Raw genomic sequence first — 23,032 nt, 5'->3', positions numbered from 1 at the left:
CCCTAATTCTAAAAGATTGAAGGCTGACTTGTATGCGATGGTACAGAACGAGATAGTCGCAAAGACGAGGCGTTTGTGTTTATATTCATCTTTGCAACAGCGGGGTTACTACTCTGGGCGCTGCTGAGGCCGTGGGTCGGTAATTGGGTGCAGGTGAGCCTCTCTGCTGCTTTTCCCCCCTCTGTATCCTGTCATCACAATACAAAGGACATGGTGTTGAATGCTAATTGATTACATGTAGGCTGCGAAGGAAAGGAGCAGATATGTTCCGGTTGAGGCAGAGGGCGACTCATAAATGTGAAGAGAGAGAGAATTTTCAAAGTATATACCCAAGGTTGTTTTGTTATGTATGGAGTTCATGGTTAGAGACTCTGGGACATCGAATCGATTACGTTACAACTTTCGCACTCCTGTCTGAATGGTATTGTCACAATAATTCGAGAGATTTCATATGGAAAGATGTGAAAATGATAATAATATTAATAAAAAATTATATGGATAAATAAACGTTAAAGGGTATATACTATACAGTACGTGCAATATACTGCACAGAGAGAGACATTTAGTACAGCAAAAGGACGGAGAGACTGTCTGATGATGAGAGCAATACGAGTAGACAATTGCAGAATAGAGGATGAATCGTAAGAAAGCATAAAGATCTATAAAGTGACCAAAAATAAATTAATTTCATAATTCCGACTCCCAAGGAAATATAAGCCCTGCTTCCTTTCCCATGCTTGCATTCTATGCATTGCATAACGTAACCTTAACCGATAATACCAACAATTGATAATAGCAACGACTGATAATAGTAATCGTTGAGAGTGTGATAGCGAACACCCACACCCCTCTCCGCCCACCGCTTATTATTATAAACAAGGTCTTAAGAAATTCACCCCAAAACTACTCCTCGGCTTCACCATCCCTAGTATCCACGACCGACTTGGCACGGGCGCGATCAACCCAGCCTTGTCCACGCAGCACGCTGAGACTCTTCCTGACGGCCCCTCCCGTGACGGCTTTGGGATTAACATCATACACAGCATTCGTGAGTGCCAAGCTGAGGACAAACAGCCAGACATCGCCATTCCTGACGCCCCTCCACCAGCCGCGCTTGACGCCGACTTTCCAGAGACTGTCGATGCTCATGCGCGCCGAGTAGAGGAAATTACTCCTGCCGGAGCGGCGGGTCAGGAAGGCCCAAAAGCCCGCGAGGAAGCCGCCGAGGAAGAACCGCTGGGTGGGCAAGAAGGAACGGGGAAAAACGTGTTGGAAGAGGCAGATGGAGGCCCATGCGCTGCCGATGGCGCCGGTGACAGAGAGTGTCAGTTTCAGAATACTCTTGGCGAGGGCGTTGGTCGAGGAGATGGGCGTGGCGAGGAAGGATTTGTAGCGGAGGATGCTCATGCCTGTGAGGACGAGGGCGAAAATCCGAGCGAATTGCGGGAAGACCCGGATGTAGAATGTCAGGTAGGTCCGTAGGCAGGATGGGTCGTTGGGGTGCAGCACGGCGCAGGAGAGGGGCTTGATGCCGGGATGCGCGGGGTCGGTGATGGGTGCTATGGTCGTGAGGGAGGGCGGGAGTGTTTCCTTGTTCGGGAAGAGAATGGGAGATGTGAATGGTCTGTATTATGCTCGAATGTTAGTATGGGACTCCGATATGCTCGTGTGCTCGTTTTCAAGGAAAAAGGATATAGGTAGTTAACAAGTGGATGTGGACTTACGGCCAATTGAGATGGGCCATTTCGGCCAAGCTGTCAACAATCTCGTACGTGTCTGGCCATGCGAGCTGCGCGGGGTAATCCTCTGGTCGCTGTTGGATGTAGTTTGGTGATCGCTTGAGGATAAAGTCGCCGTAACCCTGTATTGTACCATATCAGAAACATCAGACCCATGGACTTTACAGCGTAGACGAAGGGCCAAAAGGGACTGTCTTACCTGTGGAAAGCATTCCCTGTCAAAGACAAAGGCATGAAGTAGTTGCCCATAGGCAAACGGCATCAGAAGCCAGCTTCCAAACCACTAGAGAATCCCCGATCAGCCTCGCCACTCTCGTTGGTTTCCATTTCACGAACCCGATTAGCCGTAACGTACCCATGGTCGGTCCTGAAACCATCCTTGGTCTTCTAGAGAATTGTACACAAATTCTGCAGCTCTGGTAACCATATAAATCGCAATAGTAACGCGCAATTGATCCGACGGGTAGAGACCGAGACTGAAGCCGGCTAAACTGGCCCCAATCGCTGGAGCTAGTCGGGAGATAAGGACTCGAGTGACACGAGGGTTCCTTCGGCGAAAGGGAGCCGCATCAGGTGTAAGGAGATTCTCACGCAGCCGCGTAAAGAAACGATAGAGAATTCGATGGAGGAATAATATGAATGAGAGTGAAAAGGAAAGTCGTAGATTGCGCGATTGGAATATACTCGTTTTCGGCAGCGGTCTGTTTATATATTGTTATTATTATTCTATTATTCTGTAACAAGCATTGAACTCATAAGGTAGGAATCGCTAACTTTGATATTCTTCCCCTGGCAATCAGCTTGGTAGTTATAAGCTCCCAAAGCTTGAGACCTGCTTGCGTCGCAAAGAAGACGCGCAACGAGGCTCGGATTGCAGCTGCATTGTAATCATCCTTGCTGCGGACAAAAGATTCGTAGCGCGGCGGCCGTGGCGCTCTTCTTCGGACAGCTGAAGCTCGAGATAGCAGATACTGGTGAAGCAGCTCGTACTCTTTTGCGCTCACAGTATATCGCAATGCATTGCGCAGAATCGGGTCGACCTTGGGATTGCCGGCCGAAGCAGACGGGTTGGGTGAAGGAGCGGATGCCATGGTTAGATTTCGATGGGATCTGCAAGATCGAAGCTGGTGTGCATGGATCACATTATACACAAGGAGCGTGACTCGAATTTTACCAAAAGGAATGGCGTCTCAGTTGAATGGTTCCGTAGGATTGGATTCATTGCGTCGTGACCTTCAGCGCACGGCGGCCGGGGCATTTGAGGTCCCCTCGGGCTGGGCCGAGAGAACCTCGGCTGCGCGTGACGGCGGACTGGACTTGACGTGGGGAAGCCGACCAGGGAGAAACTCGTCAGTCCAGGACCCTTTACTCTTCTTCATGCGACTCGCACATTCAATGCTAATTGTCGAAACGGTGATTAGGGTGACGAGGATGTTTTACAATATTTGCAACTTCTGATCTAAGCAGCTCAGGTAAGAAAATTCACAGTTAAGAGTTTAAATATGCGGCAGCCTAATAAAATAAACATATGCGCCGCTAAGAAAAATGCTCTTCGCACACTATGCGGAGGAAATTAAAAAGAAATATGTACAATGGTTTAGGAAAATATCATCATCATATCGTCAGTTGCAATTATAGTCCCGGAGAAACATGCTGACTTCAAACTTCATCTGATTCTTCACACGTGATCAGAATTGACTCGCTCTTCATATCGTCGTCAGGCGGCAGAAGAACAGGTTCAGCCGGAAAACCATCCAGGACATCACGCCGCTTTGTTTGCCTAATCATCAATGCCTGGAGAGCTCCCAGAACGGCTACTGCACCGCTGACCCACCATGCAATGCCGGTAAACGCAAGGTTGATTCCGACACCATAGAAATATCCGGCAATAGGCGGTGCGAGGCTCCTTGTGCCCGCTGCAACACTTGCAGCAAACCCGTTGATCCTGCCCAGTACTGAAGGAGCAGGCGAGGCCTCCTTGAGCATGATAAGAATGACCGGATAGGCGAGATTCCCAAAGATGTTGCGGAGGATGAGGCACGCATAGATACCGACATATAGCCAGAAGCCGCGCAAAAATACCAAGTAGGGGACAAAGATGTAGGTTATCGGACTGAGTAGCGTCACCAACATGAATACCTTCCACACCCCGAGGATCTCGGTGACAATAGGGAAGATGAATCCTTGGATAGCTATCGCAATAATTCCATCGATACTCAAGATGAAGCCAACTGATTGTGTGGTTAAACCTAATCCTCCAGGAACGTGAAACGGTGAAAATGAAAAGGATGAAATGTCGTCTCTTCGCTCGTCTTGGAGGAAAACTGGTAGAAGATGATCGTAGGCCATGGCATGATACGAGAAAATACCGAGAGCAACGACAAGCAATACAACCCGTTTGGTAAACATTTTCGGCCTCTCGGGGGCCGTCGGTTGTGCAGCAATAGTGTCTTCGGATTCCACCTCCCACCGGTCACTCGAGCTATCGTCATTATTGTTAAAAGTACCATATGTATTCTGTGGAAGATCGACCACAGCCTGTCCCAGGAGTCCGTTTGAGGATAGCAATGCTGCTTCGTTTGACTCTTCAATGGACGAAATGTGATCGGTTGTAGATTTTCCGGCCGCCAGCATGTCAGGGTGGGTTTCCTCAAGGAATAAATATCCAACGACGATGCTGATCAGTAGAAGTCCTGCACAAATGAGATTCGGCAGAAGGTATGGAAAGGTTGCAAAAATTCCGTTGGCCGAGAAAAGCCCTGGAAAGCCGACTGCAGGCTCTGCAAACGTGCCACCAATCGCCGGTCCAATAATAGTGCCAATTGACCATACAAAGGGCATCACCGAATACGCACGTGCTTTTAAAAAAAAATCGTCAGTAATTGAAAGTCCAAGTGGACAGAGATGAAGAAAATATCACTTACGCTCGTGTTCCGGCTTCTTGACCATTTCTCCTACCATGGTCTGAATCACCCCTACATTTCCATTCAAGAATCCGGCCAGAGACCGACCCAATAACGCAATCCAGAAATTACTGGCAAATCCAATCATGATCAGTGAAATCATTGTTCCAATGCATCCGAGAAGAAGAGTCGGTTTTCGGCCGATGCGGTCGGAGAGCCCTCCCCAGAGCATGCCCGTCGTGCATTCTGCTATGGGAAAAGCAGAAATAAGAAGACCGGCATAAAAGGAGGCATTGTCCGGGTCTCCGAAGTTGAAGCGCAAGACCAGAGGAAATGCATATGGAAAGACGGACGTGAGGGCTATGGGTTCAGCCACACGGCATATAGCTTGTTGATTGAAGACTTGATTAGCCTCGAGAGTCTCATAAAATCTGTGACTTGGAATAATTGAAGCTATTTCAACATACCGAGATAAAATAATTGTGCTGTGGGAAAGCCGTCGCCTTTCCGACGACTGCTGTTTGGTGGAGTGACACCCATTGGAGGTCGACTCGCACTGTCAAATGCCTGCGGCAAAATATCGAGGCTTAAACTCTCGAAAACGGCAGGCTGCGTGAAACCTGGAATGCAGTCGGCGGTCGTCGCACGCGCGGCGTACCGTCAGATTATTTATCATGGGCATTGGGGAACCAGTGGGTCTATTCCCGCAGTCCAGTCCACCTTTTCCAAATGTTTTGTTCTTGAAGATTCCGAGAACGGGAAAAGAGAGAATGATTGGCTGCATCATTTGGGGCTTGCAGGTGATAGCCACCCAGCAGCCAAAAAAAGATAAGAGGTATCTTATCATTTCTGGTACAGAGATAGAGATGCAAACAAGCAGATAGAGATGAGTATCTTATCGAAGCCGATACTCATCCCTGCCGGTTAGCGGCGGATTTTGTCCACTCATATGCCAACTTTTGTTTCTCCCGCCCTTCGATGCTGCACCCGGTCCACCCATCCCAGCAAACAAAAAATTAGATGAACTGACACCGAACACCTGTCAGCCAACCGCAAGCAGAAGAGTTTGATCGACTGTGCAACGTCTCGCCAACGCATATGCATACAGAGCCGGATGGCACGCATTCGTATCCATCTCTTTGATCTGTATTTCTATAATTTTCTCCCAGGCATCCTTTTCCTCAAAGGGAAACTTTTCTGATACCGTTCGCCTTTGTGGTGAACGGAGCTTTGACGCAAACGAAAAAGAAGGTTTTCGGTAAATTAACTGCAATTGACCACTAAAACGAGTCCTCGTGAATTGATAGGCGGAACGGAGCGAATTGGAAGCGAGGATTGGCTCCCGCAAGCGTTTCGCGTGTTTGAAAGCGTCAGCCTTTTCCGACTTCGGTTAATAAATCCGTCCTAAACCCGCATGACATGTTCTCCTTGCTAGAGATTTCCATTGGCCTGGTCAACCTCTGGCCAACGATTGAACTAAACAAAGTAGAAGAGTTCTGATAATTTCTTCCCGTGCTTGAGGAGAAATGGACTGGTCAAAAGTGATTTGTCTCTAGTTGATCCTCGTGTCCATTTCCTGTGACTCGATCCTCGCTCGGGAGTCGATCTAGAACAGACTCTCACACGACCCAAAAGCCAAGGGGGCGCAAGACATGGGAAATCACTGTGATCTGGACCGCATGATTGGAGCTCTCTCCTGTGACGTCTCCTGTGACGACTCTGTGGCCATCGCCGCCAAAATGGCGAAAATGCATGCAACCGGCTCAAAGCGGCCTTTGCGACCCGGTAATGCAGAGCTTCCGTACTTTTTGCGCAAGTGAAAATGTTCAGTTGTGTATTTAGTTGGTCAGAGCCAGCTGGTGCATCCACATAACGGTTCCTTCGTTCTGCCGTTTCTTTCATCATCTCTTGTCGATCGTACCAAAATCTGAAAACAGGATCCGCGACGGCATGATTGATTGCAGCAATGTCAAACAAAACCCATCATGGTTTAGATTGCCAAGAAAATTATGTCGACGAGGTGGGCATCACAGTGATGTAAATTGCAAAAAAATCGATTCAAAGAAGTAAATGATAATCGTCACATGCCAAAATAATCCGATCCGGTTTTTACCTTTCAAATTGCCATAGTATGTTGGTCGTCGATCTCTGCAAACTGAAATATATCTAGTCGAAACAATGTAACTTTTCCGGAACTATACTCGAAGTATTCAGCATGACAGAGTGGCAAAAGATATCGGTCACACACGCTTGAAATAACGTTCAATGACTGCTCTCCGAAAACGCCAGCAACATCTGTGGTGGGCAATATTTTCGACCAGGACTGGCTTGCGGTAGTTGCAATGTTAAGCGACACGGTCAACACGGAAAAACGTCCAACGGTGGTAATAAGGGAGATTCATCATTTCATTGCTAAATATGTCATCTGAATTATGTAAAGGCTAATGGGTGTTACCTCGTAGAGATCTAGCGGCAAAGTCGATTCTCATACCAAAGGAACCAAATAAGCATCAGGTGGTATTTGCGTCCCGTCTGCAAACACACAAAATAGCCACATTTAATGACGTTGTCGAGAAAGACGCCAGGTGGGCAATGGCGAGCCAAGTCGTCCATCAATTTCGTCATTGATGCCAATGTCTTTCAAGAAGCGGTGATAAGTATGAGGCCGCCGGCCCTGGATTGTGCGGCCAGAGAGATGAATAGGGGTTGTGTTATGGATGACGTGAGTGCTCCAAAGCAACGAATAAGTGGTGGAAAAAATTGCGCTATTTTGAGACAAATCTATTTGCAAGCTGGGGTAGACCCTGTTTGATCTCGCGGTGTAGATGGCGCAGCAAACATGGTAAGAGAAAGGAGATATTTCCGAGAACGCCGGCGGCAAAGGTCTAGCCATTGAGAAACGAGGTTGGCTGAGGCTTAATAATGGTTTTGTGATTGGGAAATTCGGGTGCAGTGCTCCGTAGAATTTCACTCTTCTCTTCGATAAACATGACTGTAGTGTCCTGGGACCCTCATGAGGCACTTTTCGCAGTCCGCCCGAAAGCCCATGCTGAAGACAAGCTTGGAATTTTCTCTATGTCTCTTATTGCCATTGACGCTGTCGCTTTCGTCCATGTCGACATCTGGCTCGGCGGATGGACTCCTTGGCATGCTACTCGGCTCCAGTGCTGGCATCATCTCTCCGGGATCCTGCAACGGATTCGATGGTGGTGACTGGCACTCAGGCTTCGATTCCAGCGTATTCCATGCTGAGGCGTAGCTTCCAGTAGAAGAGGGCCGAAACCCACCCTGATGTTTCCAGCACTGGTTCAAAGATAGCAATGACTTGTAGTCTGGGCCGCTAGGATTGGATATTGATAACTGAGCTTGGCCATTACTCTCATAATTCTCGTCTGACATATCAACGTCAGGGTCCAAGTAAGCGCCGTGCGACTTTGTAATGCCAGGGCTGGGGTAAGCATCTTCGCGCAGGTTCGAGGCTGCATCAACCTTTGAATGATGAGAGGTGTGCCTGTGCTCTTCTTGGAATTCGCCTAATGAAGACGAGACAGATCGGTGAGCAGTGGAAGGCGAAGTGCGGATTGGAAGTGTTCGAGGTCTCTGTAAAGGAAAAGCGTTGTGTCAGACTGGAAAATATCCATGCTTAACTGATAAACACAGGAGTTCTTACCTTCTCTTCACGTCTCGTGTCTAGACCGCTCTCGCCTTGATAAGGCGGCTCATCATCAATGAATGGCCTTTTCAACAAGCTTGGAGGAAACATGGCAACTGGCAAGGTATGTATGTATGATGACGAAGCAAGGTTAAGACGCTACCAGTTAGATAGTCACACCCCGGACTGCTAGTATGCCATCCCCGTTCGAAGCATAAAATTGCTGTTTCGTGCTCATTTTGATGTTGTTCCTAAAGCAATAATAATCACTGCACCAGGTCTTGTTGTGTTCGAAGCACAGGCGCACAGTAACAAAGTTGTTTGTTAAAAGTAGTTTAGTAGTGACGCTCTCGCGTATGATTCCTTCCCAAAGTAGTAAGATGCTCAATTCTCAGGCCCGACCAACTGTGCGAATAAGCATACATTCACATGGCTGGTACCTAGTACTGCTCTCTGTCTCTATTTTTATTCGCGAATAGAAGTTCACATACTTTTCACAGTCTGTGCATACTCCAGATAATTTACTAAGTTACCTAAAGGGCTAAGGTGCTTCCTACTGAAACCCACGCGATATGATTACCAGAAACAGGATAGAGGATGTTGTACTTAGCCGGGTTAAAGCCTGCCCTACGAAATCCTACGGCCCAAGGTGGGTGATTTGCTAGCATTTTCTCCCCCTGAGAGCGGGCGCCTAAGGGATACCAAACTCCGGACTGACTCGGAGCGGAAAAGGCTTTGGGTGCGATCTTTGCTCCTCTTCTTGGGTATTTGATTTGCAGCCCGACTTTGCTACAATCGGCAAAGTGCCGCGGAGACCTCGGATACCAAGTGCCCCGAAACGGCCGTAAAGGAACACGAGGTCAGGCGTTTAGAAGACTTTTTGTGGATCACGGCCCTTGGATTTGACTTCGCCCGTTAGGAATAGGAATGGGCCCGGCACCTACGCAGGCCTGAGCGGCTGTCCAATTTGCTCCACTTACAAGTGATATAATGACTGCCTAGCCGCTAAGGCTTCGCCCGTGCATTCCGTGGAGACGTGTTGCTAGGTTATGGCCATGTCCCTTATACCAATATGGTAATAATTGCGCGAAAGAGCCCCCCAGTAAAGGGCACAAATGAAGGCGCAGCGGATCCGAACGATAAGTCCATCCCGGCATGAAATTGACCCACGGCCAAATTAACTCTCCGGCTGTGTTATGACCATTTACCTACCTGATGCACCCATGTTCATTATTTAATATCCTGCTCTTCCGCACTCAATGGATCTGTCAACTCCTGGATCAAGTCCTCTTTGTCCGTCTCCAAGCTATCCGACTTTCGAGATATCTCTCCAGGTCGATTCCCAGCACCACGAAAAGCCAGTCCATTGCGTGCTTAAAATACGGCGTCTATCGAAGTGCAACCCAGCAGAGAAATATCTGTTTGCGGGCTAAAGCGACAGAGAACTTTGGAAAAAGATCACCGGGCTGTACAAGACGTAGAAATATAAGAAAACCTCGGCCAAACAAAACCGCTACTTCTGTTGGAGCAACCGATCAACATGTCGAATTCGACCGGAAACTCTACCATGAGCCACCAGCAGACGCTTCTGGCCCTGACCGAAGCATGTCACGCGTATGTTCCTGGTTACGACCCTAGCTATGGCTACATACCGTCTATGGCAGCTGGAATCACCTTCTGTGTGCTCTTTGGCTTGTCAATGTTTATTCACACTGGCCAAGCCATATGGACGAAGCGATGGTGGTGCCTAGTCTTTGCCCTTGGTGCTTTGAGTGAGTTGATGCTTCCCAATAGTCCCCTTCCTAAACCGTCTTTGATTGGTTTAGCAGCCTGCTAATGGTTATTTGTAACTGCAGCCGAAGTACTTGGTTGGGCAGGCAGAACATGGTCAGCAGACTGTCCATACAACGGAACTGCTTTCTTGATGCAGATTTCAACCCTGATTATTGGTATGTCTCACGGCCCATGTCAACTTCGGCTTATCCACCTGTCAAATTTCAAGGTTCAAGCCGTGGTACATTTTTGGCCTCGCGTATGCTGACTGCTGGTTTGATCATAGCTCCTGTATTCTTCACTGCTGGCATCTATATCATCTTAGGCCGCTTCCTCCAGATTCTAGGACAAGAGTATTCCTTTATGAAACCGACCTGGTACCTCTGGATTTTCTGCACATGCGATGTGCTGAGTTTGGTCATCCAAGCCATTGGCGGAGGTATGGCGTCCGGACAGGCCAACTCGCCAAACGGTAACACCAAGCCTGGTACCGACATCATGGTTGCTGGTATCATCTTCCAGCTTGCCAGTATCACCGTCTTTGTCTACTGCATGATTGATTTCTTGTACCGGCTGCGTGTGGCGCCACGAGAAAAAAGACTCTCAATCCGACCTCTCTTGCTTGCTATGACCATCTCAGTTGTGGTCATTTATATCCGAAGCATTTACCGTACCATTGAGTTGCTGCAGGGATGGTCGGGCTACCTGATTACCCACGAGAGGTACTTTATTGCATTGGACGGTGCCATGATGGTGATCGCTGTCGGCGTGTTCAACGTTCTTCACCCGGGCTGGCTGCTCCCGAAGCAGTCAGATGTCATGGTTGGACCAGAGGACGAGCAAATTCCCATGGAGGAGAGCGGCAAAGGTTCGGAGGCCGAGAGCGCATGCTGAACTGCGCCTCAAATCGAAGGAATGTACGTCCCGTGAGGACTCCGGTCATAGAATCGTCTGGATATGTATTTCATGACGTATGGGTCGTTCATCAAATTTAGACACTGTCTGTAAATAGGGTTTTGTGGGACATTTCTCTTGCTTTATAAACTTTGGAGTCGGTTGACAAGATATATAGGCTTTGGGATCTCTTTTGTTTTATATCCTTTTTTTTAAAAAAAAAACAATAAGACAATTCATGCAAGGAATGGTTCAGAAAACATTTGATATAGCAGGAAAAACAATCGACTATTTGTTTGAAGTTTGATCAAAGAATCCTTGTCTAATTTGGGCCCACAACCGCGGGCTCTGGCACCATGGCAAATATGCTCGACGCTGAGAATGAGCTACTGTTGTGCAGAATCATTTGAGAACCAGGTTCGAAGATGGCTGAATGAGGGGACGCGGGAAATGCAGTGACGGAATGCCGAGCATGTTGAAGCTGACCCTAATGTCATTATCATTAAGAGAAAGAGCGTGTTGCGAACACAGCCGCAAGCGCTCAACCAAAAGGAGATAGTAATAGACGCCAATTGCCGTTAAAACATGCCACCTGGGTCAGAGGCCTTGTCAGCCTCTCAAGTTCTATGAAAGGAAATGAGTGAGCGGATTCTCTCCCGAAACATACCATCCATGAAGTTCAAGCAGAAATCCAAATGGGATGCCCAAGGCGGCTCGCCAGCGTTGGAGGACGCTGCAAAAATGCTCATCCACCAACCAGAGTCCATATCCGGAGACGAAAATTACTGGACAATGAAAAAGTATAAGCACTGGTCAAGGTTGAACGGGGGTTTTCCAAGAAAAGGAAACGCATCACATATTTATCTCTCTTCGATGCTTATAGAGACTTACTAGAACCGACGATTGCGAGGAATGCGACGTCCCGCTTTGTTGGTGATGACTTTAACTCACAGATAAGCCATCGACACCGAGCAGCCACTCCAATGACCATAAAGGCAAAGCAAAGGCGATGCATATTGGAGTTGTCTTGATAAACATGGGCAATGGTGATGATCGTGACTGCGACCGTGAGAGCTATGCCTAGGACAATTCGTTGAAGAAGCTCAAGACGGACTCCCACAAGCGCGTATATCGCTGTCGCAGTAGCGTATAGCATCGCCATTTCATCCGCTATAATCAGTCAGACGTCGACTCTTTTGTCATACATATTGCCCACGAAATTCGGTTATGTATAAAAAAAAAATAAAAAAAAAATGGAGAAATAGTCATGACATGCGCGTCGACGCAATAGACAAAGCATACCTATTTGACCAGAAAACTTCAGTGTTGCATGAAAAACAGTCGATCCAACACCGACAAAGGCCAACTGCGCATAACTGGACAGCATGGCGTTGTCCCCAGTATGCTTGGACGTGTTTCGCCAGCCATACCAAGCAAGCACCACTAGTACAAAGGTTTAGTTTCCTGTGGATTGAAGGGCCCAAAGGATGCTCGTCTCACAATATGAAAAATTGGAAATGGTGTTAATGAACTCCGCTATGTAAGGAGATATGTAGTAATCCTGAGAGTGGTCATAGTTGAGCGTCCATGTCGCAGCACGGGATGATTTTATTCCGACTTACAGTCTCGCAGAAGCTAGGTAGTTCAATCCCAAATCAGTACACTCACTCATTGATTCAAATTCTTTCAGTGCACAATGGTATATTGGAAAGGAGCACCAACTTCACGGTGGACGTCTGAGCTCCCCAAGCAGAAGCGTATTGATGGCCGTACGGCCAGCTCAAAGCTGAAGTCATCACTGCGAGCCGAGTCAAATATGTCAAAGGTGTAAAATGTGTTAATATGGGTTAACGTGTTCCACAAGCACTTTAAATAGAGCAAAAATGCTGTCTTTTCTCTCAGTCCCAAGTATTTAATAGAAGAATGAATGTCAATCGGGAAACCATCAAGTCGGCACCCTTCAAGGCAGGGTCCTGAGTAGAGCTGGTGGGGTAGCATTTAGATGACGCGCAAACACACGCCATATGATGCCTGATATCCTCAGGAATCTTCCACGTATACAGCTATTTTTGAAAGCGAGCAAGAATTGGAGGAAGAGACAGGCCACCCCCAGGTCACTTCGAACAGGGTCATGCGTTGTTTGTTCATTCGAGTTTCTCCTTCCAGATATTATTGTTCTCTATTCGATTTATTAGCAAATCCAACATGCAGAAAGAGCAATTACTCCGTATGTTAGATGGTCATGGTTTGGATGATGTCGAAGTGGAGAGGGCAGGATACCCTTGTGGTTAGCGATGTTAGTTCAGGTAGGTAGTCATGATGCAAACTGCATTAATGGTCCCAATGGAACGCCTAAACGTCGGGCGAGGGAGAATGATGTGAACCAACCTGGCCATGTAATCAAATTGTGTCTAGACCATTGGCTGGAACTTACATATGCGGGTGGCCGAAACCGCAGCTAGTTCGGTCACTTCTTTGATTCCACAAAACTTTTGTTGCCCTGGTTGGAACTCCGAAACCCTCGCATTATTACAATCCCCAAGGTAGAAATTACCTCGAATTTCCCCGCCACTTGACTCACACCTTACTTTGACCCCTCTCCATTTAACCTTCTTGGTTTCACATCCCGTTTTTTTTATACGGAATTGGGATCAAAACTGCGCTTTCTATTTTCCAACCTCTTTTCGCACAAACACAAGATGGCTGGCATCGATGTCAATGCCCCCTCAGAGGGAGCTGATGATGTTCGCGGTAGGTACAATGTCTCGATTTCTAAACCTGACAGTATTCCACTGCGCTCAAGAGAGAGAAAACTGACAGCTGAACAGTTCTCGGATACGACCCTCTCATCCCCCCGCAGCTCCTCTACTCCGAACTCCCCGCTGTATGTCGTCACTCCTCTGAATGGATACACGTCCAAGTTTGAACCCCATCGCTTACATCTCGATAGCCCAAGGCTTCTCTCGAGGCCGTGCTGAAAGGCCGACGTGACGCCGTCGAGGTCATCACCCAAAAGTCTGACCGTCTCCTGGTCGTTTGCGGTCCCTGCTCGATCCATGACCCCGCCACGGCCGTCGAATACTGCCAGCGCCTGAAGCAGGTCGCTGACAGGCTCTCCAAGGACTTGGTCATTATCATGCGTGCCTACCTTGAGAAGCCCCGCACCACTGTTGGCTGGAAGGGTCTGATCAACGACCCCGACATTGACGAGAGTTACAAGATCAACAAGGGCCTGCGCGTTAGCCGGAAGATGTTCTGCGACTTGACTGCCCAGGGCATGCCCATTGCCAGCGAGATGCTCGACACCATTTCTCCTCAATTTCTTGCCGACCTTGTCTCCCTCGGCGCCATTGGTGCTCGTACTACTGAGTCGCAGCTTCACCGTGAGCTTGCCTCTGGTCTCTCTTTCCCCATTGGTTTCAAGAACGGTACCGATGGCAGCCTGACGGTCGCCATTGATGCCATCGGCTCCGCCGCTTCCAAGCACCACTTCATGGGTGTCACGAAACAGGGACTCGCAGCGATTACGCGGACGAGCGGTAACGAGCACGGTTTCGTCATCCTGCGAGGCGGTACCAAGGGCACCAACTACGACGCTGCCAACGTCAAAATTGCCAAGGAGGCTCTGCAGAAGAAGGGCCAGCGACCAATTCTGATGATTGACTGCTCTCACGGTAAGCTTCCTTCTCTTCATCAATATATTTCCGTCAGAATTTGGTGCTAATATAGCAATCTAGGTAACTCCAGCAAGAACCACCGTAACCAGCCTCTTGTTGCCAAGGACATTGGTGACCAAATTCGCGCCGGTGAGGATGGCATCGTTGGAATCATGATTGAGTCCAACCTCGAGGAGGGCAACCAAAAGGTCCCCGCTGAGGGTCCTAGCGGTTTGAAGAAGGGTGTCAGCATTACTGATGCCTGCATTGGTTGGGACACCACAGTTGAGGTCCTCGAGCAGCTGGCCCAAGCTGTCCGGGAACGGAGAGAACTGCGTGCCAAGGCCGTCAACGGTCACTAAGTAACGACGTATTTGATGCATGATTGAAGAATGCTGCTCTATTGCAGCAAAAAAAAAGTTGTTTTTTTAAACCAATTTTCTTCGACTTCTCGGCCCGTGGTTGCATGCAACTGGCGGCTCTCGATTTCCTTGTATATATCATTGGCGTCTGGTACACAATGCATTGAGCCTTTTGAATTGTCAAAATTTTGTATTTGAGCTTCCTCTTTCCCAATATACAGGCAAGCTGCAGGTTGGCGAGCACGGCTGTTCAAAGTGACCTACCTAATTGATCATGTTTAGAGGAAACTGACAACACAACCTGACTACGACGACAGAAAGTAAAGCAAGGGCAGGGACGAGCATGTGGTGCAGATTGAATGAAGCATGAATATGAAACCAAGAACTCCTCTACATTGATGCATGCGTATATGTAGAAAACGAAATTGCACCATGCAAAAGGTGCTGAAGAAAGTATCGTACATGAATTGAGTTTAAATCCGCTCGACAGAACCATGGCGTATAAAAGAAAGTGAAGAGGCTCCCAATTTTACAATGTGTTGCACGCAGTAGCTCATTTATTACCGGCCTCCCAGCCAACTGGTCCAGCTGCGCGGCTTTTGCTCTTCTGGCTCCTTTTCTGACGGAGCTTGGCCCAAGCGGTCCAAATATCCACCCTTGGCAGCAACATCTTGACCGGTTGCGTTGCCACTTTGGGCCTTTTCCTGCACCATCTGCAGCACGCCCTTTTCGCTCGCAGCCTTTCCTGTAGCAGTGAGGTTCTGAACCTCGTCGGAAACCTTGTGAGCAGCGTCAGCCGCTATTGAGAGTCCATCAGCGCGCTCGTTCCCTTGCTCAGACGAGTTCTCGGCCACATCGTCCTTTTTCAGTCCGCTGTAGAGCCAATCCTTGGCGCCAGCAAAGTAGCCCTTGTTGTTCAGGCGCTCTTGCTCAGCCTCGGCAGCAGCACGCTCGCGGTTGAGCAACAGTTTTTGGTAGTCACTGGCAGTACCCTTGGTTGCGGCATCTCTGGCACGCTCCAATTTGACGGCATGCTGCGCCTCCTTTTCAGCGAAGAACTCCTTTCTCTTTTTCCGGTTGTACACAATCATGTCACCCAGTGCGAACACAGTCACGACTCCGGCAATACCTGTTTGATAAGAGTTACAGTTAGTACATTTTTTTGGACTTTCCTCTTAAGATTGCTTCCGCCAAAAGGTTTCTTTCAGGTGGTATTGAGCACAATCCTTTGAGTGAATTGGCTTTTCGGATTCCAAGTGCAATTTCTTTGTGCAGGAATCATGACATAAGAGGAACTGTGAAGGGGGGAAGTGTTCGTACCAGTCGCTGCAATCAATGTCAATGCTGTGATGCGATGTGCTCGGTCTGCCCACACTCGTCCTCGAGCGGTGACTTTGTCGAATCGGCTCTCCTTGGCCAGCTTCGCCTGGCGTGCTGCATTTCGCAGACGATTGACCTTCTCCTGCGGGGTCTCTGGATGCGATGGCGGAGGGAAAGCCGATGAAGCCGAAGATCCATGCATGTTGAATTTCGAATGCGCGTGCGGTCCAGTGGCCGTAAAGCGCGTTGCGTCGGCCGGCGAACGAGCCATCTTGCTGAAATAGCGTAAGAGACTGTGAGCTGGCAGCTATCAAAGCTTCCGATCTTGCGCTGCTGCTACGGAGCGCCTTTCCAATCGATTGTTCTGCGCCCTTTCTGGATGTTATTATTCGTTTTCCCCCCAAAGGAGAATTTCGAGGTGAATATTAGTCCTTCTAAGGTCGGCGGACGGCTCCGTTGCAGTAGATTCGGCTAAACCGCTTACGGACTCGATATTATGGATTCGCCTAGCGTATCAACTTCGATGCCCATGACCATTAAAACAAACTGAATTGGTCAATATTCTGCCGCATTTTCCATTTATTCAGAGTTTAATTCGGATACAAATGTCAATTGGGTATTCTGGGAATATTTTGAATTGTTATATTTCAGTTTTTCAGACCAGAGAGCAATATCTAGTAGATACGCCTGTCCACCGAGGCCGTTCGTTTACTGGCTCAAGGCTTGGCTTCCAATAGACGTCGGAATCCTCGGAGCTTTTACGTTGATATATCGAAAATTTATATCCGGATCTGGCCTTCTTCTTGACAAAAATGGATACAAATTCCTACCAGGCCCCAGATTTGGCGTCCGTCTTGAGAACGCTTGCTCAATATGCGCCGCCTGTACCGAACACTTCTGAGGCCGCATTGAATCATAATGTATCCGCGAATACAGAGGCTACCGGAGACGACGACTACGAGCCTATTGAGGACCCTGGATCATTTTCCGCTCCGCAGGCCTTTTCAGCGAGCCATTGGACCCCCAGCACGAACTTGATTACTGCTCCAACCACTACTACTGATGGTGCTCCTCAGTCATATTATCAAAATGGCCATGGAGCTACCGGCAGAACGACAGGCACAAGCACTCCCCAGCATAGCGCGACACCTATTCCTGGGCCTACGCCTACTCCTTCGGCAGTCGATCCGTCGACTATCACCGACTGGTCTACCGCGCTCAAGTGCGTAATGAAGACTGTAGCTCGCAGTGAAGCTATTCAAGTCCGAGTTCGAAAGGTCAGGTTTTTGCCCCTTGTTAAACCGTGTTGAAACTCTTATTCCGGAGATTCTAGACCAGATATGCCAAAAATGCTAGATCAATACTGACATATAGCCAGATGATACAAGTTCAACATGATCATGAAAAACAATGGTAAGCTGTGTCTCTTCCGCAATTCCATGTGTGCCAATTGCCCCTCAACCGAGTTGAGACACATTGTCGTATTGTGTCAGCAGCCTTTCCACTGAACCTTTGGGACTAACGAAATTCTAGGTTCGAAGGACGAAAAGCTCTCCTAGAGAAGCAGAGTGCACGTGCTGAAGGAAAGAAGAAGTTGGATGCTGTGCTGTAAGTGTTTGCAAATGTTTCTGTCATTAGTTTACATGTGCCAGTTTGTCGTTATTTCCATTTCCAATAATGGTCTATCTTGGTATATACCTTATGTTTTCTACGTTCTTCTTATCATGTTTTTCCCCCAGCGGTTTCCTTTTCCCGCAGCCCCAACTAGAACCACTCAGCTAATCAACATATCTCATACCAGACTCTCTGTCGGCGGCATCGTTCCTACAAGCAGTACCGTATCCGTAAGTACTTTTGGTCCCATTATTTTATCACACTTTTTCACGCACGTTCCCTTCTTTTTGTGTAGACACTCACACTCACTCACACATCCATCTCTGCGTTTAAACATTACAAATCTAACGATACGGGAGATAGACCCCCGAGGACGACGCAGCCGAGATAAAGCGCTACGACATCAAAGTCCACCGCGCCGCCACAGAAATGGTCAAGGCCATGACCACTGAACTAGAACATCTCGGGATCCCATTTTTTGGAACGAAATCTCATTTAATTGTCGCTCGGTCCTCTGCCGACGGCCACACCCCGACTTCTTCAGGGCCCGGACCGGGGCAGGGACAGGGACAGCTACAGCTACAGCAGGCTCTGACAGCGACAGAACTAAACAAACTACAGCGGCGAATGCTTGAGCTCTTGGAAGATATGTGTAAGGAGTGAGTAATTTGAGTATATGGGGAAAAGGGTATGCGGGACGAAAGAAATTCGCGGGGTAGACCTACCTGCAAATAGACTATTCTCAGAATATTTTTGAATATTTACTACGCCCTCCTCACTTGTCGTTGATACTTGCTGCCTGCAGGGCAAATTTCCCAACTTTTTGAGATGTGAGATGTCTCTCAGGATCCCCTTCTCAAGCTGAGTCCAGCCATACGGTCAAGCCAGATGGACATCCCAATTCCCGACCCGGACTTATCCCACATGCTCTGCTCGAGCAAAAGTAAGGTTTGGAGTAACTTGGTTGACAAGGTCGTTTTGACGATCCTACTCTCGGAATCCCAACGCGGAGCTAAGCACAAGCACAGTATGTATATTAGGTACTCTCCTCCTCACAAACTCGCATAAAGCGAATACAGTGATGAGAAGAAAGAAAGAAAGAAAGAAAAGGGAGTTGAAAAGAAAAAAGATCCGGCACCACAAGGACAGATATGTATAAAAACACATTCTGTCCATAATATTTCCCCGAGAGTTTGATTGCGCGGGAAATGCGCGAGAGTCCGGATCCTATATAAAATAGGTTTGTTGAGGATGTGGTCGGACTATAAAGGTGGTCGGTCGGTCGGGCGGTCGGGCGCTGTTAACGTTGGTTGCGTCGGTACCGGACGGAAAGTCGAATTAAGTGAGGTCGCAGGATCTTCGCCGCATGTTTCGCTACCGAGATAATTGATAAAATAAGAAATAGAACAAATGAAGAGATAAACTAGGTGGCTCGCACAGTTATTATGAGGTATATGCGGGTCGAAAAACGCTGTCGAAGATATTGCGAGACCTATTGACAATTAGCAGCACAAGATAACGGGACACAGCATCGAGTGTCTCCGGGTTTTCCTGATGGTGTCCAATGTGGGACACACACCAAATCAATATCCACATCCATGTCGATCAAATCACGTAGGCAAGGTCGAGAAAGAATACCTCAACAAAGAAAAAATTGACAAACGACATGCAAGAGAAAAAAACGTAATTCTTGTGAGCAATAAATAGGTTTCAAACCTAGGAAGGTCCCCGTGTTCTCCCAGATTCGGGAAAAGAAGGGGGGAAAAGGTTGAAGTGTAGGTATCTATGCCATGCCAAAAAGAGATGGGGATGGCGCGAGAGCTATTTACACGCGTGAAAAAAAAAATTTCATGACCGATGTTCGGGGTATCGATCCGTAACTCCGGGACCGGTACGCCCTGCAGAAACTATTTAGCCATGTAACCACAGATCGGGGAGGGAGGGAGAAAAGGGTGGGGGGGGAATGGGAAACGATGCTCCCCCAGTATGAAAACTCTAGACGGAGAAAATAAAATCATCCCGACTGAAGTAAACCCCATCGTGCTCTAAACAATGTTGATAAAAAGTCGAAGAAGATGAAAATGATGAACTGCCTAGCGTAGCGATGCGATGCAAACGGTTTGATGCGAATCTTTTGTGTGATCATTGCGAGTGGGGAAGAAATCGATTTTATGCCCAACGTGTGCTGACAGCCGTTTCCCATATCGTAAATGCAAAGGTAATGATTCAAGGCGCGAAGACCAAGTTTCGACGCAATCATCATGACAAAGAATTGTATCTGTCGTCATACAGCCGCCGAAGTCTATCTCTTTGCCATTCAAACCAAGAATAGTCTCCGGCCATGATCGTTCCGAGAATACTCTGACCGCGTCGTTCAGAGAAATTCCTAAAGCGCAGATCCGCCATCCGCTTTTGCAGTATCTCATAAGCTTCAGAGAAACAACGGAAGATCAATGCAACATTAGAAGATCCGCTGGAAATGTCATTGTCCGGCTTGTTTGGATCGACAATGGAAAGGCGATCCATTTTGTTCAGCTGATATATGATATTCATGTTCGAACGCTGTCACAATTAGCTGGCCGCTTGAGGTACTGATAAAGAGCGTTGAATTACCTTCTCAAAGTATCCAGGAGGTTCCAGTTGGATTCCAGTTGTCAAAACATTAAACTCATTACCATAGAGGTCAAAGAACTCCATCAGGACCTCTCCCAAATGTTTCTCGGGTACAAAGTTCCCGCTCTGCACTTGAGGCATATTTTGCAGCAGGCTGGTGACGAGACAAGTGACGGAAAAGCCTCCTAGACCGCCAGTGAAGACCTCATTTAGTCCACGCATCATGAGGAATTGCTTGATTACCGTGACAATGACGGGCATAGCAGGGTATCTGTGCCTCCATGCTTGAAATGTTTCATTTGCAACGATGCCGGTGTCATTTTCAAAAGACATGTCCACTTTCAGACCGGTAGCTTTGTCGATGAATTTGACAATGGGGACCCTGGCCTTCGCAATGACCTCGACAGTTCCTGGAACTGGAATTCCCTCCCTCTCCAGAAAGGCTCTAAACTGAAACATGTGCCTCGACGTCTGACAGACTTGTTTGATTCCACGCCTAAGGAAGTCGCGAGAAACGAGGACGACGTCCATGTCGGAATTTGGCAGATAGAGTCCGGCAGCAAAAGATCCGAAAGAACGCACCTCGCAACCAGGATACCGTCGAGAGATGCCTCTCTGAAGTCGAGCAAGTAGATCCCTTCGAACAACGTCCTCGAACTCTCTGGGTCGAACGTAATTGTAGAAATCACATACCTCTTTATGTAGCCTTTTTCATATCAGTTAGCGTGCGGCCCGTACAGGAGAATGCGGTAATTGCAACATACCAGTAACCCATCTTCTCGGTGCGCGAGTGATCTACGGTACACCATGGTGTCGGGTCTGCGCCAGACTGTGGCTGCCACTCCTCTACCAGAAATCCACCGGAGCCCGCTTTTTTCCCTCCTTTGGCTTTCTTCAGAGTTGGTCTACCATCAAGATCTTCAAAATCACGTTTACGCTTGCCGACAGCAGCTTCTGCGGTAGGAGGTGGCCAAACGTCCAATGGAGATTTCGCTTGAGACGTTGACAGTGGGGGAACAATTCCGGGAGGTGGACCTAGGGTGCTAGACGTAGTCACGCCGTCTGTGCCAGGGGCTGAAGGAGTAGGAGTGAGTGGGCCGTGGAGATTAGTCAGATGACTAAAACGCTTTGGTTCTTTCGGCGCATCCGCTGGCGGTTCATTATCCTCGAGTCTTGACGTTTCTTGTTCGTCCTCGTCAGAAGAGACGTTGCTCTGCTTTTCCTCATTGAATGCTTCATCACCAAAGTCCAAAGAAATGAAATCGGCGTTTGTAGAAACTGGATTTGCAGGAGCTTCTTCCTTTTGTGAATTAACGCGAGCCTTGCGGATGAGCTTCACCATGTCTTTTTTCTTTCTCTGAGACTCATCCGGAGGCGGAAGTACCGTGTAAGGATCTGGGTTTGACCAACGCGGCGCCGAGGGATTTTCAGGCTCATTTTGCTCTGAATTTGCATTCTCTTCTTCTTGATGCTCGTTGGAATTAGCATGGATTTCTTTGGATTCATCATGTGAAGGTTTTTGTTCTTTCTCATCTTCATCAGAATCCATCTCCATATCCTCTTCCTCGCTATCCGAAACATCAGAGACATCCAAATAACGGCCTCCCGTTCCTTGTTCTTCATTCATGCCAAGAAGCTGCTCCGGCGTAGAGCCTCTTCGAGCTTGTAGCAAAGGACGTTCATGGGTAGGTATTGGGGGCCTCGGTCGCCAACGACCATATCCCCTCGAGTCTCGATCTCCTCTTCTTTGCTGACGGCCTTTTCGGTAATCGGAAGGCCGAGCGCGAGGGCCCCTTGGCACATATCGATCTGCCAGATCGACATTCTTGGAGTAGCTAGGAGCATCATGTGCTGGGCGAAAAGAGAATTTTCCTCGACCGGAAGAGACCGGATCATTACTACCGGGACGATAGGAGTCGCCACCGAAACTATACATTGAGGGTCGTGGCGAGGAAGACCTCGGTGCAGCCGGCGGTCGAGGGGGCAGTGGGTGCCGTTTCGCAGGGCGAGGCATGTTGCTTCAACTTGCCTGAGCCAGGGCGCGGTTTGCAATATGTATGCCGGGCGCGACTCACTCGTGGGACGCGAAGTTGTGCCTGGACTGGGCTGGATTATACTATACCAGAATCACAGAAACCTATAGTCAGTTGACAAAGGACGCTCTCATAAGCATCATCAATGCTGCAGGTAACTGTTGCCTTGCTTGGAGCAAATGGCTTTTGGGGGGACGATTGTTGCGAGATAATCGGACGCGGGAAAAAGACGAAGCCGTCATAGTTACAGGAAGCGGATTGTGGGCTTATCCCCCTCGGTAAAAGCGCGGTGCGCCACAGGAACAGTTACGTAATCAATTATTTGACCCAAGGCTTACAAGGGAGTCGACAGCTTCAGCCACAACATTGGAGTATGCGTCTCTCTGTGGAATATTTCTGATCCGCCAGCAATCATATCAACAATTTTGATATAAATATACAGTGAGTAGATCTTCATCACTTGTGTTGACTCG

General features: G+C 48.2%; 10 protein-coding genes across 10 annotated transcripts in view; 4 read left to right on the top strand and 6 right to left on the bottom strand.

The window, feature by feature from the left end:
* L228DRAFT_247305 (hypothetical protein) overlaps nt 1-500 on the top strand; it is a 1,305-nt gene extending 805 nt beyond the window's left edge. Inside the window, exons 3-4 of the mRNA XM_018332615.1 lie at nt 47-153; nt 242-500. Coding sequence (XP_018188446.1) covers nt 47-153; nt 242-295 — 161 coding nt within the window. The 3' untranslated portion in view covers nt 296-500. The remainder of the gene's footprint in view (nt 1-46; nt 154-241) is intronic.
* Nucleotides 501-575: 75 nt separating this feature from the next.
* On the bottom strand, nt 576-2,944 carry L228DRAFT_247303 (hypothetical protein). Its single transcript, XM_018332614.1, has 5 exons — nt 2,514-2,944; nt 2,095-2,440; nt 1,939-2,022; nt 1,725-1,861; nt 576-1,624 (listed from the first exon to the last, which is right to left on the bottom strand). Exons 1-5 carry the CDS (start codon nt 2,828-2,830, stop codon nt 904-906), a joined length of 1,605 nt encoding a protein of 534 aa, XP_018188445.1. The 5' UTR covers nt 2,831-2,944; the 3' UTR covers nt 576-903.
* Nucleotides 2,945-3,302: 358 nt separating this feature from the next.
* Nucleotides 3,303-5,388, bottom strand: L228DRAFT_282965 (MFS multidrug transporter-like protein). The gene is made up of 3 exons (XM_018336061.1): nt 5,110-5,388; nt 4,664-5,029; nt 3,303-4,597 (listed from the first exon to the last, which is right to left on the bottom strand). Exons 1-3 carry the CDS (start codon nt 5,180-5,182, stop codon nt 3,399-3,401), a joined length of 1,638 nt encoding a protein of 545 aa, XP_018188444.1. The 5' UTR covers nt 5,183-5,388; the 3' UTR covers nt 3,303-3,398.
* A 2,221-nt stretch (nt 5,389-7,609) lies between these two features.
* Nucleotides 7,610-8,405, bottom strand: L228DRAFT_268266 (hypothetical protein; the record flags this gene model as incomplete). The annotated part of the gene is made up of 2 exons (XM_018335101.1): nt 7,610-8,242; nt 8,313-8,405. The coding sequence occupies 2 exons, from the start codon at nt 8,403-8,405 to the stop codon at nt 7,610-7,612; spliced, it is 726 nt and encodes a 241-aa protein (XP_018188443.1).
* A 1,239-nt stretch (nt 8,406-9,644) lies between these two features.
* On the top strand, nt 9,645-11,279 carry L228DRAFT_138887 (RTA1-domain-containing protein). The gene is made up of 3 exons (XM_018329157.1): nt 9,645-10,066; nt 10,151-10,243; nt 10,354-11,279. The coding sequence occupies exons 1-3, from the start codon at nt 9,835-9,837 to the stop codon at nt 10,959-10,961; spliced, it is 933 nt and encodes a 310-aa protein (XP_018188442.1). The 5' UTR covers nt 9,645-9,834; the 3' UTR covers nt 10,962-11,279.
* On the bottom strand, nt 11,163-12,886 carry L228DRAFT_138882 (alkaline phytoceramidase). Its single transcript, XM_018329156.1, has 7 exons — nt 12,684-12,886; nt 12,584-12,596; nt 12,462-12,522; nt 12,264-12,404; nt 11,853-12,131; nt 11,629-11,746; nt 11,163-11,553 (listed from the first exon to the last, which is right to left on the bottom strand). The coding sequence occupies exons 1-7, from the start codon at nt 12,755-12,757 to the stop codon at nt 11,364-11,366; spliced, it is 876 nt and encodes a 291-aa protein (XP_018188441.1). The 5' UTR covers nt 12,758-12,886; the 3' UTR covers nt 11,163-11,363.
* Nucleotides 12,887-13,390: 504 nt separating this feature from the next.
* On the top strand, nt 13,391-15,386 carry L228DRAFT_247294 (phospho-2-dehydro-3-deoxyheptonate aldolase, tyrosine-inhibited). Its single transcript, XM_018332613.1, has 4 exons — nt 13,391-13,712; nt 13,790-13,845; nt 13,912-14,635; nt 14,699-15,386. The coding sequence occupies exons 1-4, from the start codon at nt 13,661-13,663 to the stop codon at nt 14,977-14,979; spliced, it is 1,113 nt and encodes a 370-aa protein (XP_018188440.1). The 5' UTR covers nt 13,391-13,660; the 3' UTR covers nt 14,980-15,386.
* Nucleotides 15,177-16,714, bottom strand: L228DRAFT_261007 (hypothetical protein). Its single transcript, XM_018334297.1, has 2 exons — nt 16,300-16,714; nt 15,177-16,108 (listed from the first exon to the last, which is right to left on the bottom strand). The coding sequence occupies exons 1-2, from the start codon at nt 16,568-16,570 to the stop codon at nt 15,540-15,542; spliced, it is 840 nt and encodes a 279-aa protein (XP_018188439.1). The 5' UTR covers nt 16,571-16,714; the 3' UTR covers nt 15,177-15,539.
* A 177-nt stretch (nt 16,715-16,891) lies between these two features.
* Nucleotides 16,892-18,628, top strand: L228DRAFT_247292 (hypothetical protein). Its single transcript, XM_018332612.1, has 5 exons — nt 16,892-17,576; nt 17,678-17,712; nt 17,833-17,907; nt 18,101-18,143; nt 18,277-18,628. The coding sequence occupies exons 1-5, from the start codon at nt 17,112-17,114 to the stop codon at nt 18,574-18,576; spliced, it is 918 nt and encodes a 305-aa protein (XP_018188438.1). The 5' UTR covers nt 16,892-17,111; the 3' UTR covers nt 18,577-18,628.
* A 1,544-nt stretch (nt 18,629-20,172) lies between these two features.
* L228DRAFT_268260 (hypothetical protein) lies at nt 20,173-22,540 on the bottom strand (the record flags this gene model as incomplete). The annotated part of the gene is made up of 3 exons (XM_018335100.1): nt 20,173-20,475; nt 20,527-21,232; nt 21,291-22,540. 3 exons carry the CDS (start codon nt 22,538-22,540, stop codon nt 20,173-20,175), a joined length of 2,259 nt encoding a protein of 752 aa, XP_018188437.1.
* Nucleotides 22,541-23,032: the final 492 nt, after the last annotated feature.

Source organism: Xylona heveae (assembly GCF_001619985.1).
Source record: "Xylona heveae TC161 unplaced genomic scaffold L228scaffold_5, whole genome shotgun sequence".
NCBI lineage: Eukaryota > Fungi > Ascomycota > Xylonomycetes > Xylonales > Xylonaceae > Xylona > Xylona heveae.
This window is presented reverse-complemented; position numbering and strand designations above follow the sequence as displayed.

Excerpts from the sequence above, each read along its gene's own strand:
- L228DRAFT_247303 (XM_018332614.1), bottom strand. The coding sequence starts at position 2,830 with ATGGCATCCGCTCCTTCACCCAACCCGTCTGCTTCGGCCGGCAATCCC. Across the intron at positions 1,862-1,938 it reads ACAGGGAATGCTTTCCACAG|GGTTACGGCGACTTTATCCT; the intron begins GTAAGACAGTCC and ends GGTACAATACAG. Across the intron at positions 1,625-1,724 it reads ATGGCCCATCTCAATTGGCC|ACCATTCACATCTCCCATTC; the intron begins GTAAGTCCACAT and ends AGCATAATACAG.
- L228DRAFT_282965 (XM_018336061.1), bottom strand. The coding sequence starts at position 5,182 with ATGGGTGTCACTCCACCAAACAGCAGTCGTCGGAAAGGCGACGGCTTT. Across the intron at positions 5,030-5,109 it reads AGCACAATTATTTTATCTCG|CTATATGCCGTGTGGCTGAA; the intron begins GTATGTTGAAAT and ends TCAATCAACAAG. Across the intron at positions 4,598-4,663 it reads CAAGAAGCCGGAACACGAGC|CACGTGCGTATTCGGTGATG; the intron begins GTAAGTGATATT and ends TTTTTTTAAAAG.
- L228DRAFT_138887 (XM_018329157.1), top strand. The coding sequence starts at position 9,835 with ATGTCGAATTCGACCGGAAACTCTACCATGAGCCACCAGCAGACGCTT. Across the intron at positions 10,067-10,150 it reads CTTTGCCCTTGGTGCTTTGA|CCGAAGTACTTGGTTGGGCA; the intron begins GTGAGTTGATGC and ends TTGTAACTGCAG. Across the intron at positions 10,244-10,353 it reads GATTTCAACCCTGATTATTG|CTCCTGTATTCTTCACTGCT; the intron begins GTATGTCTCACG and ends GTTTGATCATAG.
- L228DRAFT_138882 (XM_018329156.1), bottom strand. The coding sequence starts at position 12,757 with ATGACTTCAGCTTTGAGCTGGCCGTACGGCCATCAATACGCTTCTGCT. Across the intron at positions 12,132-12,263 it reads GAAGTTTTCTGGTCAAATAG|CGGATGAAATGGCGATGCTA; the intron begins GTATGCTTTGTC and ends GACTGATTATAG. Across the intron at positions 11,554-11,628 it reads CTGCTTGAACTTCATGGATG|GTGGCATGTTTTAACGGCAA; the intron begins GTATGTTTCGGG and ends CCTCTGACCCAG.
- L228DRAFT_247294 (XM_018332613.1), top strand. The coding sequence starts at position 13,661 with ATGGCTGGCATCGATGTCAATGCCCCCTCAGAGGGAGCTGATGATGTT. Across the intron at positions 13,846-13,911 it reads TCTACTCCGAACTCCCCGCT|CCCAAGGCTTCTCTCGAGGC; the intron begins GTATGTCGTCAC and ends ACATCTCGATAG. Across the intron at positions 14,636-14,698 it reads GATGATTGACTGCTCTCACG|GTAACTCCAGCAAGAACCAC; the intron begins GTAAGCTTCCTT and ends ATAGCAATCTAG.
- L228DRAFT_261007 (XM_018334297.1), bottom strand. The coding sequence starts at position 16,570 with ATGGCTCGTTCGCCGGCCGACGCAACGCGCTTTACGGCCACTGGACCG. Across the intron at positions 16,109-16,299 it reads GACATTGATTGCAGCGACTG|GTATTGCCGGAGTCGTGACT; the intron begins GTACGAACACTT and ends CTTATCAAACAG.
- L228DRAFT_247292 (XM_018332612.1), top strand. The coding sequence starts at position 17,112 with ATGGATACAAATTCCTACCAGGCCCCAGATTTGGCGTCCGTCTTGAGA. Across the intron at positions 17,908-18,100 it reads AAGAAGTTGGATGCTGTGCT|ACTCTCTGTCGGCGGCATCG; the intron begins GTAAGTGTTTGC and ends ATCTCATACCAG. Across the intron at positions 18,144-18,276 it reads CTACAAGCAGTACCGTATCC|ACCCCCGAGGACGACGCAGC; the intron begins GTAAGTACTTTT and ends TACGGGAGATAG.